Raw genomic sequence first — 20,782 nt, 5'->3', positions numbered from 1 at the left:
TCCCCTCAGTGTGAAAAAAAGGGGACATCTACCCTGGAGAGCTAGAAATGATGACTAAGTGACTAAGCTCTAGACCCAGCACATTGTTGGAGCCAACTGGCGGGTTAACGAACACTGATCATGGTGACACTGGGGAAGCAGAAACGAGGACAGTGGTGAAAATAAACAGCCCCAGCGTGGATCTTCTCCCTCCGTGACCCCTGAGGCTACCTCGTCCTGGTACCACCTCTGCAGATCTGATCAGAGCCCCTCCGACAACTTCCCCAGCTCGTGCCCACTCAACCTCGTTCACAGATTTCTCGAGCCCTTACTGTGTGACTTTGCATTGTCTTAGGATAGTAGGAGCCCAGATACAGGAAAGAGTGGGCATGTAGATCTGTTTTCTGTTGCTATAACAAAATAACAGGCTATATAATGCTATGTCTTATGTCTGGATGTCCCCCAAAGCCTCATGCAGTCATGAGGCAGGCTTCTAGATTTATGATTGATCCATGGTCCAATGTTGAGATTATGGGTGTGAGTGCTGCACCTGCCCTGGGGCGGATAGTTTACACGCAATGTGAGGGAGGGAAAGAGGCTGGTTGCCAACCCTCCTCCCTTTTGCCCTTGTTGCTTTGCTGTTTTCTGCCATCATGAACATTTGCCTCTGTCATGTGCCACTCTGCCTTGGAGCCAGCTGAATATGGACTGAAACCTCCACAAACTGTGAGTTAAATAAACCTTTCCTTCCTTAATTGTGGGCATTGGGTATTTTGTCTCAGCAAAGAGAGGAAAGTGACCAAGACAATAATTTATAAAGGAAAGAACCATTTTGGTTCATGGTCCTAGAGGCCAGAAAGTCCAAAAACATGGTCCCAGGAAGAGCCTTGTGCTTATTTATTCAACTCATGGCAAAAAGAGAAAGGGTGCTTAGGCTTGAGAGAGACAAAACAGGAGGGGTTCCCTTGCTTTACAATGACCCACTCTGTGGTAACTAATCTAATCTCCAACAAAGAGAACTTGCTCCCCAAAGAAAGGCAGTAATCCCTCCTATGAGCCCAGTCACCTCTTAAGAACTCACTACTTTTCAATAATGGTGCACTGGGAATAAAATTCCAGCAGCAGCTTTGTTGGGGACAAACCACACAGGGACCAGACCATTGAGTGTCTCTTTTTGCGTAGAGAATACATATGCTACTTTTCTAGGGGGAGAACACAGTTCTGTGAACAAACTTCCTTCAACACAAGGATGCTCTCTGGACATAAGCTCAGTCCTAGGACAGCACCTAACCCAGCTATATGGAGTCTTCCTGGAGAAAGGAATTTAGACTTCAAAGAAGGATGAGAGGAGGGTGCAGGGAAGGGATTCTGGACAGAAGGAACAACTGAGTTAGAAAAGGCACAGTGCTTGCAACAGTCAGGTGTGGGAAGGAAGCCTGTGAAAAGAGATGATGAGGAAAATGTGGACAGGTCAGTTTGATGTGTATTTTAGAGAGGCATTCAGGAGGCAGGGGTGGGAGATACGTTGATGGCAGGAGATCAAGGACAGTTTTGCTATCATTTAAGCAAAAATACTATTATTATTAGAGCAGTTATCACTATTTCTTTCTCCTTTCTTTGGTAAGTTATCACTATTTCTATGGTAAGTTATTATGAGGGCATTAATAGTAGGGAGGGAAAAAAGCAGGATGAATTGAGAAATATACTAGAGGAAAAGCTGTCAGGATTTGATGTTCCATTTCTTCTTCTACTACTCCCTTTTTAAGATAGGCATGTAAAAATTTTTAGTTGACATATAATTGCACATGTTTATGGGGTATGAGGTGATAATTTAATACAAGTATGAAGTGTGTAATGATCAAATCAGGGTAATTAGCTTTTCCATCCCCTTGAACATTTATCATTTCTTTGTATGGGGAGTTTTGAGCTCTTCTTTGTCAAACATATGATACTTTGTTATAAACTACAGGCACTCTACTGTGCTATAGACTATTCAAACTTACACCCCCAACTGGATTTTGATACCTGTCCCCAACCTCTTTCCACCTCCCCTCTGCCTGGTTGTCTCTTTCTTTTGCTCAGCTGTTGACTGCATGTGCTGTCTGTCCAAAGAGGAGGAGGTTTACCCCGAGTCCTGGTTCCCAACCCTGGTGCCCTCGTGGTTGGTGGCACCATTTGCCAACAAAGGAGATGGGGGTGAATAAATGTGTTTTAGAGGAGCCTGGAAAGTGTCTGACAAAGGGTACATTCCTCTAGATACAGGCTGAGTCTGAGTCGTGCAGGAAGCTTTTACTTCACACTTCCAACAGGCAGTAAAAGATCTGCATGCAGCTCAGGAGAGATAGGGTTTAGGGAGAAGTTTAGGTCATGTCTGTGGAAAATGCCATCTAGAGGTGGCATGGAGATAAATAATTTGTACCCAAGATAGAGCCCTTGGGAACAGCAAAAGTTCTGGACTGAGTATAACGGAGGGTGACCCTGGTGGGGGAGCCCAGCAAAGAACTGTCAGAGAGAAACAGCAGAGAGGCTAGGTCATCCAGGACCACAGGGTGAAGGCAGTCCATGAGGTCCAGAGCAGAAACAGCACAGCTGGCCTGCTGGTGTCATCTCCATTGAGTTTGGGGATAAATAATTCAGTGAATTGAGAGAGTGAATGGGAGTTAAAGACATGGAAACATTTTTATATCAGTAAGTTTGGCTTGTGACGATGGCCATGATGGTGATGGTGGTGATGGTAATGGTAGTGGTGATGATAGTGATGATGGTGATGGTGGTGGTAATGGTGGTAATGGTGATGATGTTGATGATGGTGATGATGATGATGATGACTATGATGGTGATGGTGGTGGTAATTGTGATGATGGTGGTAATGGTGATGATGGTGATGGTGGTGATGGTGATGACAATGATTATGATGATGGTGGTGATGGTGGTGGTAATGGTGATGATGTTGGTGATGGTGGTGATGGTGGTGATGGTGATGATGATGGTAGTGATGATGTTGATGATGATGATGGTGGTGATGGTGGGGTAATGCTGCTGCTGCTGCTGATGGTGATGGTGGTGATGGTGGTGGTAATGGTGATGATACTGATGATGATGGTAATGATGGTGATGGTGGTGATGGTGATGGTGGTGATGATTGTGATGGTGGTGATGGTAATGATGGTGGTGATGACAATGATAGTGGTGATGGTGGTGGTAATTGTGATGATGGTGGTAATGGTGATAGTGGTGATGATGATGATGGTGGTGATGGTGATGATGATGGTGATGATGATGATGGCGGTGATGGTGGTGGTAATGGTGATGATGATGATGGTGATGGTGGTGATGATGATGATAACTGCTCAGTTTTACTGGAACCTCACAGGTAAAGACAGGGCTGTGCAGGTTTTGCATATAATATTTTATTTAATTCTCTCAATAACTTAATATGCAGCTACTGCTATCTCTGTCACTTTAGAGACAAGGAAGTAGAAAAGGAAAGGAGAGAGATGAAATCCCAGCAGGAGATGGGTAAAAGAAAGCCTGTTTTGTATTTGTTTTTTTTTCCTGCAGGAAGAGTCCAACTTGAGCATAACCACAGCTACAGGGAAGTCAGAGGAGGGAAGGTGGGACTAAGGGGTAGCCAGGAAGTCCTGAGGCAGTGATCTGGGCTCAAATGCACCAGCAGGTGATGCCTGAGCTGAGAAAGGAAGGGAGGGAAAGAAGCTCATGGTGAACCACAGACAGGGCCAGAAGCTGTGATAGCTTAGCCTTGGTGCCTCAGTTTCTCCATTTCGGTTCCCAAGAACACCAGAACTCCTGGAGACTCTCTTGGGGCCCCTCACTCCTACCAATGCGGACGCAGTGCCCCACAGCTGCAGAGCCAGGGGGGTCCCCCAGACAGACAGAGGACCCCACCTAAGAGGCAGCCGAAGTCAGAATCAGATGTCTGGAACAAACAGCACAGGGCACAGTGCACACATTCATTGTCTACAAACAGCCTCTGCCCCAGAGTGTGGCATCCTGGGATGCACCAAGCTCTTGAAGGAGGCTACTGGTGCCTATTTAGTTTTAAGGGACTCAGCCTCCAGAGCTCCCGACTTTCCTCCATGAAGAAGTGACTGCACTCTGCGAGACCACCTTTCTTCTCTCCATTCACAAACCGCCCCCACAGAGCTGCAGAAAGCAGGGCCATCCCTCACCAGTGTCTGCAGGACAGGGGCCCAGAAACAGAACCTGGAAGGACAAAGCGCACCTACAACTGAAGGTGGAAAATGCAGGCAACCATGGAGTGGTTCAGAGAATGGAGGAGAAACACCTCATATGGATCTTCAGTTACAGCCACTCAGTAACTGTACTTGTACTTCTCTAAGAAAGTGGGAGGATAAGCAAGCAAGAGGAAGAGAAACAAAGAAAGGAAATGAAAAAGAAGAAGAGAAGGGAGGGCAAGAAAGGAAAGGAAAGGAAAGGAAAGGAAAGGAGGGAAAAACTGTCACTGAACCTTGTCTTGCTTTGTCCACAAATAATATTTATGTGCACATGCCTGAAGCAATGGTAAAAAAGTCACTCTGACTCCATGCAGGTTACTTCCCAATACCATTTTACTTTTCACATGAAATATGTATCAGTTCATCACATATTTATGTTGTTTAGATCTAAGCATATGTACTAAAAATTATAATGGTGAGTTCACTCAGGAAATGCTTTTAAAAACTTAGAATTGTACGGTCAGATCAAATGAAGAAATAAGTTTAAATTTCATTGTACATACCCATTTTGTGGCGCAGATTTATGATGAGGTAACAAAGGACTTTCAAGCTTAAAAATATTCCATTAGATAAAGTTCAGCAGAGGAAGGAAGTAGAATGGAAACAGAAGCTTGTGCAGAAAGAGAAATGATAGAAAATGTCTACAGAAGTTTATTCTTAAACTTGGGCAATAGATGATGGTAGATAGCAAATGCTTTGGTATTTGAAAACTACATATAAAGAACAGTGTATGTGTTTGATCATAAAAAGTAAACTATATACATGATGTCTGAAATTACATGCTGTATAAGTATTTAAATGTAGGTAAGCATTTTCGATGTGACTCTTAAAATGTGCTCAGGTTTTCTACAGTGTGTGTGGGTGAGGACCGAAGCAAAAAGCAACAACGAGAGCTTCCTTTTCCTCGTGCCGTTTCTAACAGTTCTTCTAGGGGATATTTTTAAAAAGGAAAGGAAGGGAGAAAAGGTATGAGAGACAGAGAGAGGGCAATAGCTCTGTTGATGTATCAGGGAATGTTTTTGAAACACTAAATGTGAAATACAGATCTGCATTTCCCAGAGGTAGACCTGCGTTTGCTAGGCGGCCCCACGGGGTGTACGCAAGCCCTGATGAGATGCAAAACATCTGTGGGTGAGACTGATTATTTGTCAACATAAGGAGAGACTAACGAAGTTGCAGTAACTTTCCCCCAGGCATCTCCCTGGCAATCTATATTCAAAACATTTGCAGGCTTGCTAATGGGGAGAACATGTTCAGTTATTTGCTCTGAAATCTCAGTTTGGGGTCCATGACTTTCCAAATGAAGATGTGGCTATTGGGGGGTTTGGGCTGTAGTACAGGGGTAAAGTGCTTGCCTGACACCCACCGAGGCCCTGGGTTTGACCCCCAGCACCACCAAGCAGGATGAAGATGGCAGCAGGAGCAGGAGGAGAGGGAGAAGCAGAGAGAAAAAAGAGAAGGAGAAGAAAGGGAAGAACAAGAATTAAGAGGAGAAAGAGAGTTATTGCATATGATATGTGCTAACGACTTCCAACAAGAATCTGCAAAGAGCCCGGCATAGCTCTAACATCCTTTGGGTGTGGAATCCTATGAGAAACATGAGCTGAAAAATCAGGAAATGAAATCCCAAACTTGCAGTTATTAGAATTTGAAGGACTATAGAGATGTTCAATTTGGGGCTGTACTCTCACCACGGCACATTTCCCTAAGTGCAATTTTACAAAATGCATTTTGATTACAGTTTGCAGATTTGATTGGACCATGTTTGGACAACAGGACTGCACAGCATTGTGGAACAATTTTCAGTAATCTGGAATCTGACACACACTCACAGTTTGTCCTTCAGGCTTGGCAGCAACCTCTAGCAAGAAACAACACGACAAGACAAGGACAGCAGGCTCTCCTTTGGCATCCAGAACATTTTTAGTCATACGTTTGCATCTTAAAGAGATGTTCAGCTGCCTCACATATTTTTAGCAGTTATTGGTACTTACTGCATCAAGTTAATCCACTGCTAAATATCAGTCACTCACCTGTTAATTTGGAAGCACTGTCCCTGCTGTGTGCATGACCACAACAGTGATTAAGAGTTTGCAGGGGTCGTGAGCAATTAGATTAAAATGTGGCTGAGGCATAATTTGTAAAGTAGCCCCCCCTCAATGGGGTACCCCACTGTGAAAGTGCAGTGTATGGGGAGAGACACCTGAGGGATAAGAGAAGAGGAGAAGCAGCTCACAGTCTTGGTGTCTAGACAGACAAAGACATTCTAGCACCAATAGCTCGGTGACTGACCCAGAGGGAAGAATATGTAGACATGAAGACATCCTTTCTCTGTATTTCCCAAGAGCAAGTGCTTTTCTGTCCTTGTCATTCAGTGCCTTCATGTGGTGGGTGTTTACCCGGCATCCCAGGGAGGAATTCGTAATATATTTCCCTATGGCAACATCTCATAAATTGCAAGTATGATCAAATTGTATTTTTACGGTACACTTCAGCTTTGCAGAACGCTCAGGATTTTGTCCTCTAGCTAGGTGAACTTTGCTTACAGTGGAAGGCTTGTGCCTTTCAAACTTATAATTTATGTTTTTTTTTCAAAAATATTGGCTATGTTTGATGGTACAAGCCTTTAAAAATGTATACTTAGAAGTCTTTTTAAAAAGCATCATTTTGTCAGTTATGGTGTGGCTGTGATAATTTTTATAAGGAGGTCCAATATGTTAGCATGTGGGAGGAGCTTTCTACCTACCTCTAAAAGCCAAAGGAAATACTTTGGGTTGTCTAAGGTACCCTGGGTCCCCTCCTGGCTTCAGGCTGTTAACAATCACTGCTTCATTTTTGTCTCGGTGTCTCCTTTTATCACCATTTTTCACCATTCAAATCCAACAGCAAGACTTGTTAAAATTATATTTAGAATAAGAATACATGGCTTCATTTAACTTTTCCTGGGATGAAGAAGGACATGCTGCAGCACAAAAGCTTTATAACATCTATTTTGGCTGTTCAGTGGCATTTCTCATTCTGTATGACTTGGCATTTGGGATAAAAGAACCATTAAGTTATTTTAGATAGAAAAGGTGCTGCTTTTCAATACTTGAAGAGAATTATAAGTTAAATAGGCTTGCAATGGCTGTCTTGGGTACTGAACCGCCATTTGTAATATTTTTCACACGAGAAAAATGTATTTAAAATTCTAAATAACTGGCTCACCAGCTTCTAGAATACAGTCCATTCTTACATTAGGAACTTCTGTTACGCACACAGGTTTTATTTCTCTGGGTTGCCTAGCAACAGAAATGCGGTAAGAGATGTCAGAGGTTAAGGAGCAGACTAAAGTCATTACGGAAATCCAGCACTTATCAGCATTTTCCATCTAACTTTGTAATCTTGGAAATAAAATAAGGTTTCATTGTATTAAATGTCTGCATTTTTTCTTATCAAATGCCAACTTTTTAGAGACATTTTTTCTCTCTGAATATGAGTCCATCACACATAAGGAATTATAATTATGCACACTGCTTTGAAACGGACTTCTTTATGACACTGGCATACTTTGAAGGTTAAAGTGAATACTCTGGTTCTGTCCTCAGTTACTGTGTGAAATGCAGTTGTGAGCACTTCTGAAAACATGCCAAGAAGTATCAGAGAAAACACCAGATCTAAATACCCTCACTTTGAACCATTAGCGTGGAATTAAATTCCATTTTCAAGTGTATGTGTCTGCCTACTAGAAAAAGGAAGGCAGAAGTTTCTGTAGGTTTGCTTGTCTCTGTTTTGAAATGGGGAGAGATGTGCTAGTGTTCTTCTCTGTGCGGCAGTGTTCTTCTCGTCCCCCCAAAATTTTAAGCAACACTCTGAAGATTACTTTTTCTAGCTTGTTCTGTACCAAAGGCTAAGGTCCTGAGGACTCATTGCTCATACGTAGTTAACTGTATTTTGGCATGATGTATTAAAGGGCTTTCACACAGTTCTCTCTCTCTCTCTCTCTCTCTCTCTCTCTCACACACACACACACACACACACACTCTCTCTCTCTCTCTTTGAGACAGGGTCTCACTATGTAGTTCAGGCTGTTCTTGAACCCACTATTAGCCCAGACTACCTTGAACTTGCAGTGATCCTCCTGACTCAGCCTTCCCAGTGCAGTGATTACAGGACTGTGCCACCATGCCTGGCACAGTACACTTTAATGATATTTTATTTCTAAGGGTTATCCATGAGTCCTGGCCCAAATGTTTAACATTTCTAGATGGCTGCTGTAAAGATAAGGCAGCCAGAGTCCCATTCTGTATTAGTTTGAAATGGACCCAGAATTGCTTTCAGAGAAACATTTAACTTTTTCTCTCTGGTGATCTGTCCTCCCTCAGTTCACCTCCAGGGGAAGCAACAGCCATCAGCCAGCGGGGACGTGCTCCTCAATTTCATCAGAGACAAAGAACTCTACCTCTTCTCTGTCGCCAGCGCCTCGGCAACACTGCACTCCAAGCTGTAGTCTGAGACTGTGGAGGAAGAGCCAGTGTGGAGAGAGTCTTACCGAAAGGCAAGCTGGGGAACATCTATCCACTGACATCGCCAGTAGGACGTGGGATCCGTCTGCTCCACGCGGTGCCCTCCAGCGCACTGTGGTACAGACCTGTGCCCATGGGGCCCTGGCCCCTCTGAACAGCGCGTCCCCAGTGAGGTTTGAATTATATGTAGATCAGCGTCTGCCTGCTGCCACCACCTCTCCCTCCCTCTGGATCCAGAAGAGGACTGTGCGGCAGTGTTCTTCTCGTCCCCTATTAAGAGCATCCACAGAAGAAACGTCTCTTTGGTTTAGCGTTAAGGAAACTTGGGGTTTTATGCCACAGACACCTCACATCTCCACTGTCACGGTTTTCTCTTCACTTTCGCTGCTAAGAACATATGAGCTAAATTTGCGAACTACCTCTACCAATTGTCCAAACATGAGCACATATATATCAGAGGTATTTTGTCTTGACTTTATTTTTTCCCTTCCCATGCTTTTTTTTAAACTCGGAATTATTCAACCACTTTTTCTATTGGGGTGATTGGGATGCGTACCTTAAGTCTGCTTTGGAACAATGCAGGATATGAATTAACAGACCATAAGCCACGTCTGGCAGTGCAAACCTGTAACCCTAGCTACTAAGGAGGCTGAGGCAGGAGGATTGCATGTTCAAGGTCAGCCTGGGCAAGTTGCTGAGGCCCAAAATAAAAAATAAAAAAGGCTGGGGATGTCGCTCAGTGGTAGCATGCTTTTCTAACTCAATCCCTGGGCTCAGTTCCCAGCAGTGCAAAAAAGAAAAAAAAAGTTAAACAAGATAGGCTTTCTTCAGCTTTGTGAATCCACACAGAACGAAGAATATCTTTTACCACCTCCTTAATTACTGTTGCTGTGAGTGCCAGAATCACACGAGATGGGGAAAGAAGTGACAGAAGGGGTGGGAGCCAGAAGGGAAGGTAGGAAGTCTCACTCTCGGTAGCAAAGAAGAAAGTGAGTTTCTATGGCTACGGGGTCACTTCTGAGGAAAGTTAAGGGCTGCAAGTTGGGAACTGCTTGAACTAAATCCGAAGGTTACCCTGAAGAGCCCGACACACCCAGTTTGTACAATATGAGCATGTCATTGCCAGGAGACATATTTATGAAGTAGGTTTGTTCATAATATCGCATAACTAATTAATACATCACCATTTGGCCCACACACATATGCAGTTCTAAAAATTATCCCAAACCTGTTACTATACTTTCCACAAATACAATTAAGAAAGCAGCTTGATTAAAAAACAAAACACGTGAACAATGCAGAAAAATTGCTTTGGGTAAGTCCCATGGTGGTACCTTCAATCAAAAGTAGCCATATAGCTGCAATCTATGGAGACTTGAATGTTTTTCTTTTTAATTAAAAATTTTTTTTTGTCTTTTTCAGGCAGTGTCTCGCTATGCAGTTCAGGCTAGCCTTCAACTCACTTTGTAGCCCAGGCTGGCCTTGAACTCAAAGCAATCTTCCTGCCTCAGCTTCCCAAATACTGGCATTACATGTGTGCAACACCGCTGTTTAATGTAGGAACCATGGTGATCAGATCATTAGAAGCCACTTTGATGCAGTGTGCATATTCCTGTGTAGCTGGCATTTGTCCATGTGGCATAGCTCACAGGAGGGAAGATGTTACATCAGAATGTTTAGAAAGCTCTCGGCACCCATATTGTTTTAGTGTGGGGTCTGAGGGCTGGCAGGCACCTTGACACCTCACACTCCTCAGCACATACATTGCCTCCCTTCTTTCTCTGAATCTCCCTCATCAGGACCCTCTTCTCAGGTAGGAAACAAACCTCTCAAGACTTGTTATCATAAACAGTATTATTAGTACTCATGTTGTGCTTATAAACTACAGTGTACTTACAAACAGAGACCTAGGGAAAAAAAATTAACTACTTTAAAAAAAAAGAAATCAAGACTAGGTCACACAACTTAAGTGAAAACTTCCCTACCCTTGATAAATGGCAAGTGCAACAAAAAGTTAATCTGGGGTCTTTGGACAATTACCTCATATGTAGAGGCTTTAACAACGTGAATATTTTCATGTTAAAATTATCTCTTCATGGTGCGTCCTTCATGGGGCATTCAAAGTCGTTTCCCTCCTAATCCTACAGCTCCAGTGACATGATTCAATCCGCTTCTCCAATCACAACACAAGAGATGCACTACAAGTTTGAATTTCACATCACAATCAGTTTTAGTCCTGTTATTTGCCGAAGTCTGGAATGTGTTGCATTCGTTTGTGGAATAAACATATATATGTCACTTGTGGGATATATTATATATGCACACACACGTGTATGTGTACGTATTTGACTCCCCCTGTCATTTTAGAGTCAATACTTCTGGCACTTAGGAGGTTTTCCCTTCTCCTCCTAAGCAGTGTGCTTTATGCTGCACACCTGTTTTCCTTCTGAGAGTCTGGAGTTTTGATATATGCCCGACCAGTGGTGGCAAAACTTTTAGAGCTTTTGGTGACGACAAGCAGCTCACTATGGCACGCGTGCCATAGGTTCGCCACTACTGAGCTGGAGGCAGGCTGCCTCGGGTCCAACAGTAAAGCCCCGGGCCGTGAGTCTCTGCGGATACGTCTTGCCCGCAGTGTCAGTTTTTGCTGGAGACGTCAGCACGCCCAGTATGGCTGTCCCGGAAGAGAACCCTGGGAAGCTCTTGCTTGTTCTCCCTGAGAATTCCCGCGAACCTTTCCCCTTTGCTTTGTGAGGTTTTACCATAGTGAATTTAACTATAAGCACGAAGAGATGCTGAGTCATCCAAGCAAATCCCCGGACCTGGGCTGTCTGGCTGAGGTCTGGGGGAGGCCGCACCTTTCCCAGGGTCTCTGTCCAACGGGAACAGCCCTTCGTCACCTGCTCTCACCACACATGCCCGAGCAAGCGCTGCCACTAGACGGCAACAAGTGCTCCGTCCCTGCCGCTGGGATTGGAAGTTTGCTCAGAGAATGCTCTCAGCCAAGTGTCCACATTTCGGTTTGTGTTCCCTGTTTGCTCTGCCATTTGCGGTTTAATTATGAACAGTTCCTGACCTTGCTAAGTCCCAATGTCCTTCCATATAAAACATGAGTAAAACTATAGGTTCAAATAATATCTAGGTGCAAGATCTTTATTTTTGGTAGTTTCCGACAGTTGCCTACCAAAAGGTACATTCTACCAGGATTTATTCCAAAGCTAACGGCTTCGTGCAGAGGGGTCTATTTTCTTTGTGACTTTCAGTATGAAAAACCATTTTTAATAGCTCTGCAAAAAAAACTTCTGCATTTATTGAAAAACTAGAAGAAATACTTCAGAATCAGACATTTAAAAGAAAATAGAATGTGCTGCAAATATAGGAATAATACTCCAAATATCATACCCTAGGGTACATCTCCCAGATAATAGTATTGTTTTAGAAAGTTATGGTCAGGGAAAAAAAAAGAATATAGAGATATTAGCAACCAAGGAGTTGGCAGGAAAGGTGCTGGGTTGCCCCATGGCCCTCAGGATGAGGCAGGTGACACACGTGGGAAACAGTCTCTTCTGAAGCTTTAAGTGCACCCTTTGTTAAGCTCCTGAGAGATGAAACCATTTCACCAATCGAACAGCCTTGCCTCGCTGAGCTCCTGCTGCTTCTGTGCCCACCCTTGGTCATTACCAAACTCAGGCCTCATCTAGATCACTGCTGAAAGTCAGTTTTCAAAGGATCCAAGAAGTGCAGCCTCTCGTGGACAGACCCGATGGAGGACCCCCCAGCTCGAACGAGGTGAGCTGGGTTACGGCAGCCCCTTCCCTTTGACATTTCGGTAACACCTCATTTCAGTGAAGTTAAGTCATCAGTTGTTTTTACAGTTACTCACAAAACAAATTCTGTTTGACTACTTTCCTGTGTCATTCTTGACATGAAAACAAATTACAACTTGTGAATTTCAAAGTCTAAGCATAAGCACACAATGTTCTTGTCATTGGACAGCGTTCAAACTTTTACCTTTCCCTGAATGGAAGTTGCCATCACAAACAACTACCGGCTATTTTCAAACTCTGCAAGCCTGGGCTCCTAGAGCAAAGAATTCAGACTGGTGTCACCGAGAAGGACGAAAGGAAGGTGAGATGTCCTTGTAGCTACACTCTGTCTGTGTTTATTTCCAGATTTTTCTGCTAAAAACTAAAAAGCATAGCTTTCAAACCAGAGCAGAGGGAGAGAATAATTAGCATAGCAGAGTCATGAATGGGCAAATACTTTAAGAGGCAGCATGCACTAACGAATAACTTCCCTGTTGCCCTCGTTGAATTCATATGCGGATTTGTTTCAAGGTGGATCCAGTTCAGAGCTATACCCACTAACAACGGCCACTTCCTGTAAGTATGCATTCAGATTAGCAATAGGAAAAATTTACCTCCGAATCCTAAGAGGGACTTGGAGCACAGATAGAGACAGATGAGGGAAGGCATGCTGCAGTGCAGCAGTGTCAGCTACTGTAGCACCCGCCTGCTCTGGCTCCTCCAGGAATGCTCTCTGGGAGCCAGGGGAGATCCACAGGAGCAGAAGCAGCTCCTTTGCTGTGCCAAGTAGATGCTGTGCTCGGATGAAACACTCAAAACCACGCAAGGGCAGGAAGCACTAACCACGCGGCGTTTTAGTGTCCTTCAGATCTTCTGCGCTTTCTCCGTCGGCCGGTGGGGCTGCTCCGCATGACTGCAGCCGCCTCCGAAGTGCTACGGAAGGCAACTCCAGCACAGAGGAGCAGAGGAACCCAGCGGCCACAGGCACCCGCCCCCCAGCCCTAGCTTCCTGCAGCAGCACAGCCTCCTTTGCTTGGCTCTGCGTTTTCAGTGTCATGAGGTATATTTTTAAAATCCTCACAGTCCCATTAACACACATCAAGCATAAACACATACTTGGCTATAAAGATAAGCAGAATAATTACACTGATTTCTGCCTCTCCCCTTCATGTTGTCAAGGACTCCACTGAATTTCTCCCTTTTTACTTTCTTAGACTCTATTTGCCCCAAGGAAATCTGAGTTCTTTAACTTGCTCCATTCCCTAAAGTCCAGCAATACTTGTAGGACTCCACTAGTCAGACGGATAAGCAAATGGGGCAGATTTCCAACACAATCAGTCTCTTCTTAGGTGGGAGGCCCAGCAGGGACTGAGATGCCCTCTTTTTCTTTTTGTTTTTTTTCCAGTACCAGGAGTCGAACTCACAATCTCGCGCTTGCCAGGCAGGCGCTGTGCCGCTGAACTAAATCCCCAGCCCCTGAGATGCCCTCTTTTTGATTGTCTCTGATGTGAAGTGGCAGTGCTTACAATATCACATGGAAACATCCCACATCAGCCCTATGCACATTATGGTGTCATCCTCAACTTTTCTTACGGTTGCAGAAATGAGCTCAAGATGATATAATCACTTGCCCATGTCTGCAAAAGCCAATAAGAAAATCACACATAACTCAGCAGAAAAATGATCAAAAGAAATGAAGAGACACCTGATGGTAGAGAACACACATAATCCACATACGCATGAAAAGAGTGCTCAGCATCATCTGCCATCAGAGAATGTAAATTAAACCCCACTGGGGGGAAGGACATTATGTAATATAAAATTATGCAGTGTAATGTAATAGCAAGTTACACTCATTCAATTAGTGCAAGGTGAAAAAGCCTACCAATTCCAAGCGTTGGAAGAAAGGCAGATCCCATTCTAAGGAAAGTGAAGAGTAGAGGCGCCCAACAGTTTGTTTCTCTCCCCTGCGGTTGAACATTCATTCACACACCCATGGCCCAGCAACTGTGCCAGATCAAGAGAAATTCTTATGGTTGTGCATGCAGCGTTACAGTCAACAATACTGAAATGGCAGGAAGTGGCCAAGTGGTAGGTGAAGGTTACTGTCCAAACCCTGGCTTTTGTTTTGTTTCATAGGTGCTTACTATATTACCTGAAATGTCTAATTATCAATGAAATAAAGTAGACGGGAAACTCTGCTGAGTGTGTCATTGATGGAAGGTTATTAGTTACCCAGTTTCTCATATCTGGGGTCCTAGAAACACCCAAAGAACGAGAGAAAAGTAAGCAATAAACAGAAATGTGGCACAGATCATACAACGATGCACTGTGGGCCCAAGGCTCAGGCTGACTACTCTTCTCTTCTCAAGCAGGGACACAAGTAGCACACAGTGCCCCTGTCCACTCCTTTCCTAAGGCTCTGGGGCATGGCTGGAACTATGGGCCTGTTTTTCCCAGACTGTACAGAAAGGCAGGAAAGAGGGTAGCAATCTAACGGCTACTACTGGACAAGGGAGTCCTGGCCCTCCAGAGAACAGCTAGAGCCACTCAAGGGGTTGTTCTAGTCTCGGCCTCCGGTCCCGTGGGGGTGAGCACTGCAGCTGGGGGTGAGGTCGATGAAGATCACAGTGACAAGCCTCTCCCGTTGCTTACAAGCCAGGATTTACCAGCGTCTTTAATACGACCTTTATGATGACCTACGAGGCATTGATTATTGTTATTTCCGATTAAAGAGAAAGTAATTTGAGTACAGCAGGGGTGGCACATGCCTAGGATTCCGGCTGCTTTGAGATGAGGTGGGATGATAGTGAGTTTGAGGCCAGCTAGGGCAACTTAGTGAGACCCTGTCTCCAAAATAAATAAATGCAAATGAAGGTAAGATGACTGAAAGAAAAAGCTTTCAGAACTTTGCCCATGGTCATACAATTAAGATGAAACACGGAAGATCCCTAAGCCCAGCTCTTGCCTGATTCATTGCCCATGTCCTTAACATGTAAGACACATGCATACCTGTAGATACACAAGTCACAGACAGGCACACATGTACACACACGTGCACAGGTGCAAAAATGCATAGAGAAAACTCTCAGACATGTATAGACACACATGTATAGACAAGTATATAAAGATACACATCACACATATGTCTAGACTAGACCTATGCATATATAGATGCACCTTCATACACACATAGGTACACCGTGTGCGTTTGCATGTAGATACATATCCTTATACATATGTATAGACACGTAGGTATAACTACATATTTATATGGACATGTACATGTTGGGTAGATGTGCAATCACACATGTATGTACACACTCATGTACATATATAGACACTTGCACATGCATAGGTACCATGTGTGATTCACAGTCACACAGATATGCAGAGATACACAAACGCACATACATTTATAGATATAAACACTTATATACATAAGTACTGATATCTATTCATACACACATATGTACAGACACACACTCATATAGACAGGTGTGTAGAAACACACACATACATATGCACATACTCATGCACACACAGAGATTTGCCATGCACATATGTGCTCAACAAACACACACACACATACACACAGAATGCTAGCTTTTCCAGTGTTGCTCAAAAGATTTACTAATTAGCAAGGGATGGTGGCACACACCCCCAGTCCTAGGTATTTAGGGGACTAAGGCAGAAGGATCACAAGTTCAATGGCTGAGGGTATAGCTCGGTGGTGAAGTGCTTCCTAGCATACACAAGGCCCTGGGTTCAAATCTCAGTGCTGCCAAAAAAAAAGAAAGAAAGAAAGATTCACTACCTGTCATTAAAACTTTCCATGCCATTTCCTTCTAGTAGGTGTAATGTAGAGCTGGTCACACAAGAGTGACTGATGTAAGTGTGACTGTCCCGGAACACCTGTCCCCATATTCACTCTGAACTCCTACTTTGCCTGGACAGTGCCTCCTCAGCTGGTCCCGCTCCACATCAGCGCCCACGGGACGGGAGGCTCTGGTCAACCACAGGTCCTGCTCCTCTGGAGGGAAAGGCGCATATGCGTAGGTGGCAGCCAAGGGTAAACCTGGAGGAAGCTACTCAGCCATTATTTGAAATCAGATCTTTCTGCTTGTGTGGTGTGAAACACCGGATGAGCAAAACTGTAGCTTTAGCCGGGTGTGGTGACGCACGCCTATAATCCCAGCACTCTTGGAGGCTGAGGCAGGAGAGACCTACTGGGCTACAAAATGAGCTCAATGCTGGCCTGAACTACATAGCAAGACACTGTCTCAGAAAGACAGAAAGCAAACTAACAAACAAGCCCCAATACCCTGCAGCTTTATTTCTGTTAGTATGTAATGGATGCAGTGTGGCTCAGAACTGGTGTTTACTGAATGGTAGCCACGACTGCGAAAAATAACAAAACAACTCTTATCCTTACTTTATGGGGCATCTCGTTCTGCTACAGTTGGCTTTTGTTATCTGACTTCCTAAGCTGTTCAATTTGGGGGTCTGCCCTCAGAGTGTCGAGATGTGAAGATGTCCAGGGGCTGAGAATTCAGCTACAAGAACATTCTCTCAGATTGAACTACGGGAGGCTACGGAGGCTGGAGAACAATGGAAGGGTAAGTATTTTCTGTGGACAATAAATAAGGGACATGGGGAGAGCCGGAAATGCGACACAGAGATAAACAACCCGAGCCCACGCCTCTCCAAGCCCTGGATACGCAAACACGAAGAAACCCAGTTCAGATAGTCCGGGGCGGCAGCAAAGTGCCTGGAGCGTCTGCGTCTCCCACCGCCACCCCACGGGTACACACAGTCCGCCAGACATCCGCTCTTCAAAGCAGAGAAATATAATTTTTTACATGATTAAGATGCTACAGTTTACCCTGTAACCGTCACGTAAAATGTGGCAAAGTAAAAGAAAATAAGGATGGGGATGCTCCATTTCATATCAGACTAGAAAAGTTTGTTTTCTTGATGTCTTCATAGACAGCCTCCCACGATTTCAAATTCAAAGACCAAGGTGTTTTCCCTCAGCTGGAATCCCAAGGCCACGGGCTGTGGCCGCTCGGGTGCTCCTGTTCCGTGAGGGAACGGAACAGAGAGACAGTGATGAGCTGCTGGAGAACCAGAGGACAGAGCTGGGCCGGCGCCCCAAGAGTCAGCGCAAACGGGAGAGAAAGGGCTGAGGGACGGACCCCGCGGAGGGCCAAAATCCTGGCAGCTGCCGGGAGGGGTCTGCGATTTGCATATATATTTTCCTGGAGCCTCGAACCGCAGCTGGCGCTTACAATTTAATTTTGCTGAACATTCAACAGCTGTTTCCTTTTTCAATGCTAAACAGTGCACGGTTAAGGATATTCTAAAACTAAAGCTTTCTAACTACTACCAGTGTAACTTGGTGGTTTTTTTTTTTTTTAACAAGGGCCCAAACAATTTCAATATGGAGAACGTAGGTTCTGTGAAGCAGCACAGAAATGAGCCACATTTTAGCAGTGCAGAAACAGAACCTTGAAGGGGTAAGTGACTTATTGATCCTACACAAATAGTTTGTGACCGAGCTGGAAGTACGGCCCAAATGGCAATTTTCACTTTAAGTGTTTTAACCTCTTATAAAAATTTAAATGTCCCACAGACTTTAAAAGCATAAGTCGTAAAAGTGTAAGTGCAAAGTAGGAACATTTCCCGGAGATCCCGGAGGGACACAGGACTCGGCGTGCGCTGGGCTCTCTGTGGGGACAGAGGGGTGCGCGGAGAAGGCGGGTCTAGGCGTCGCTGCAGACAGCTGGGCAGGGCCCCACGGGCAGCAGGGATGAAAACCATGGGCGCCCAGGGCCACCAAAGGGCCATGCAGCGGGACAGCCTTGCTACTATGGAGGAGGGCTATTAAATAGAGACGGGCGCCAGAAGCTCTGCAGTTCCTGAGATCCAGGTCCGGGGAGTAACTGCCTGTGACTTTTCACATGTTAGAGCTGTTCTCACGGAACAACTGAGTTCTGGGCCTGCGGCTAGGTCGGTAAGTGGACTGGGCTCTAAGTGAGGCGTTGTATGCAGTGTGCACGTTACAGTGTTCAGAACAAAGAGATGGTCAAAGGGAACTCCCTCTTGATGACTTTGCCTTTACTTGTATAACTTACATGCAGCACTGTAACGCATAACAACGTAGAGCTAGTTCCTCTACTGTACAACACAACCGGCAACACTTACAGTACTGACAAGGGGTACTGTACAAAGACACCGAGGCTCTATAAGCAGGATGTGCAGAGCTGTACAAAAAAAAGATCCTACGTCCAAACAACGCACTGCCATCAGAAGTCTGAGTAGCTGTTAAACACTAGGTCATCAAATGAGGAATATTTGCATTTCAAACTCCCAGGTAAGGTGGCTGAGATCCAAGGCCACACAGCCATGCAGGACAATGACAGTGACACTCTCTACCATGTGCCAGACACTGAGCGAGGTCCTCAGCCTAAATCAGCTGCCCTAAACTGAAAGGAGAGCGCAGCTCCCCAAGCCCAAGAAGCTGTGTGCTTACTACACCAACTTAATACAGCTTTAGAGGAGAAGAAACTCACGCAATAGGTAAGCATCCACTCACTGCAAAATGGACCCCAGAAGCTGAATGACTTAGTGACAGAGTTGTCATTTGAGCTATGTCTCCTGGACTCTGGGGCCCTTGCGTGCTGGGATGGGGTGAGGTAGGGTGTCCTAAATGCTCCCTGCACACATCTTAAGACCCATTTACCCAAATCATGAGTAAACCACATCAGAGAATCACAACTCAAAATCAGTAGGCTGTTTTCCTACCTTTTCATTGGCAGAATCTCATCTGGATTTAGCTGACCATAAAGGAAAAAGTTTACTTCCAGAAAACATGCCAGGACCAATTCTTCATTTGTTCATTTCTAACATAGACTCACTTCCGAATATCTCTACACACCTAGTGGGATGGGAAACTGATTCAGAGATTTCATGGGATAATGATTTTCCCCCTTAAAAACCGTCATTAAATTGATGAGCTAATCACACAGCATCTCAGAATCGAGGAGCTGTGCTATGTTTTTCAGAGGATAAATACCTGGAAAATTTACAGAGGAGCCATTTTTAGAGATGTAGTTCTAGAAAATGGCTCTCATGGCACCCAGCACGTGTGTGACCTGCACCACAGGCACACTGTGACCCACCTATAACGCCACGAGAAATGAGGGCACCGCAGAAAACGGCTGCCAACTAGCCAGACCTGCGTTTCCCACATTCAACCCTGCAGGATCTGCCAGGGTCGCTAAGTCACTCAGCTTCCCCAGGGTCCATTTTTGTAGTGAACAGATGCTTACCTTGCATAACTTCGCTGCAGTAAGATGTATCCTGTAGGAGACAGGCTGTGATCTCACAACACTGAGCGTTAGGTGGAAGAGGGATTTCATTGCTTGCATGGTATTGCGTTTAACATTTGCAGATCATCTCATTTTTATTGGTGTGAAAGCAAGTTTTAACTTAAATACTGGGGTCACTTATAGTTTCACGAAGTTACTTAATTCCCTGACCTTCTTTGCCTCATCTGCCAAGAGAAATTATTAGTTGTAATTGTGATATAAGGATCATTACCTATCAAGAAAGATTATTCTAGAGTTCTTTCTGGAATAAAATGAGCTATGAAGAAAAGAACAAACAAAAGATAAAAAGCTTGTGGTATTCAATAATGGCAGTCTGCTTTCAGTAATGTTTTATGCTTCTTTCTATTGCAAGGCGGAGGGGGGGATTTTACTGCTGTAATCAACAAATATATGAAAATGACTTACAACCACCAATGGTGAGATATCCCAACGTGTCTAATTATTTCATCTGATTCAAAGTGGGAATCTGTAACAAATTAAAAACCAGAGGCATACAATTTCAAAGACAAGACTGCCCTGAATGAAAAAAATGAATATAATGCTAAGTACAGCAGGAGGCAATGACTCAGAAATTGCACGGCAGGACTGAATAACTCAGACTGTACCAGCCGATGCTTTCTTTATTTAGAGGAGATAAATTTCCCCAAAGTTAAGATAATGATCTTTTTATCCCTTCAGGAATTGTCTGATACTTTTCAAGAAAGAAGACTCAGAAATGGAAATCTAAAGGGAAAAAAGGCAAATAAATAAACATGCCTCACTTCACAGTACATTTCAGTATTTGTTCTTTTTTGAGGTCTTCGTTTTGCCGGATTGGAGTCTGTAGTTGAAAGTTACAAGAA

At 44.3% G+C, this 20,782-nt stretch overlaps 1 protein-coding gene across 8 annotated transcripts in view; it reads right to left on the bottom strand.

The window, feature by feature from the left end:
* The window catches only part of Epb41l3 (erythrocyte membrane protein band 4.1-like 3), a 215,160-nt gene that overhangs the window by 156,278 nt on the left and 38,100 nt on the right, over positions 1-20,782 (bottom strand). For 4 of the 8 annotated variants that reach the window (XM_005372623.2, XM_005372629.2, XM_013517123.1 and 1 more), the window contains exon 1: positions 13,161-13,183. The exons of 2 other annotated variants lie outside the window; for them this stretch is intronic. Coding sequence is in view for 2 of the 6 variants with exons in the window: in XM_005372630.2 (XP_005372687.1) it covers positions 13,161-13,215 (55 nt within the window). In the remaining 4 variants the exon portion in view is untranslated. Of the gene's footprint in view, positions 1-8,766; positions 9,011-13,160; positions 13,264-19,353; positions 19,487-19,880; positions 20,105-20,782 lie in introns of those variants that run through there. 2 more of the 8 variants (XM_013516834.1, XM_005372630.2) reach the window with 2 other exon arrangements.

Source organism: Chinchilla lanigera, unplaced genomic scaffold, assembly GCF_000276665.1.
Source record: "Chinchilla lanigera isolate Chin_1 unplaced genomic scaffold, ChiLan1.0 scaffold00001, whole genome shotgun sequence".
In the NCBI taxonomy this organism is placed as follows: domain Eukaryota; kingdom Metazoa; phylum Chordata; class Mammalia; order Rodentia; family Chinchillidae; genus Chinchilla; species Chinchilla lanigera.
This window is presented reverse-complemented; position numbering and strand designations above follow the sequence as displayed.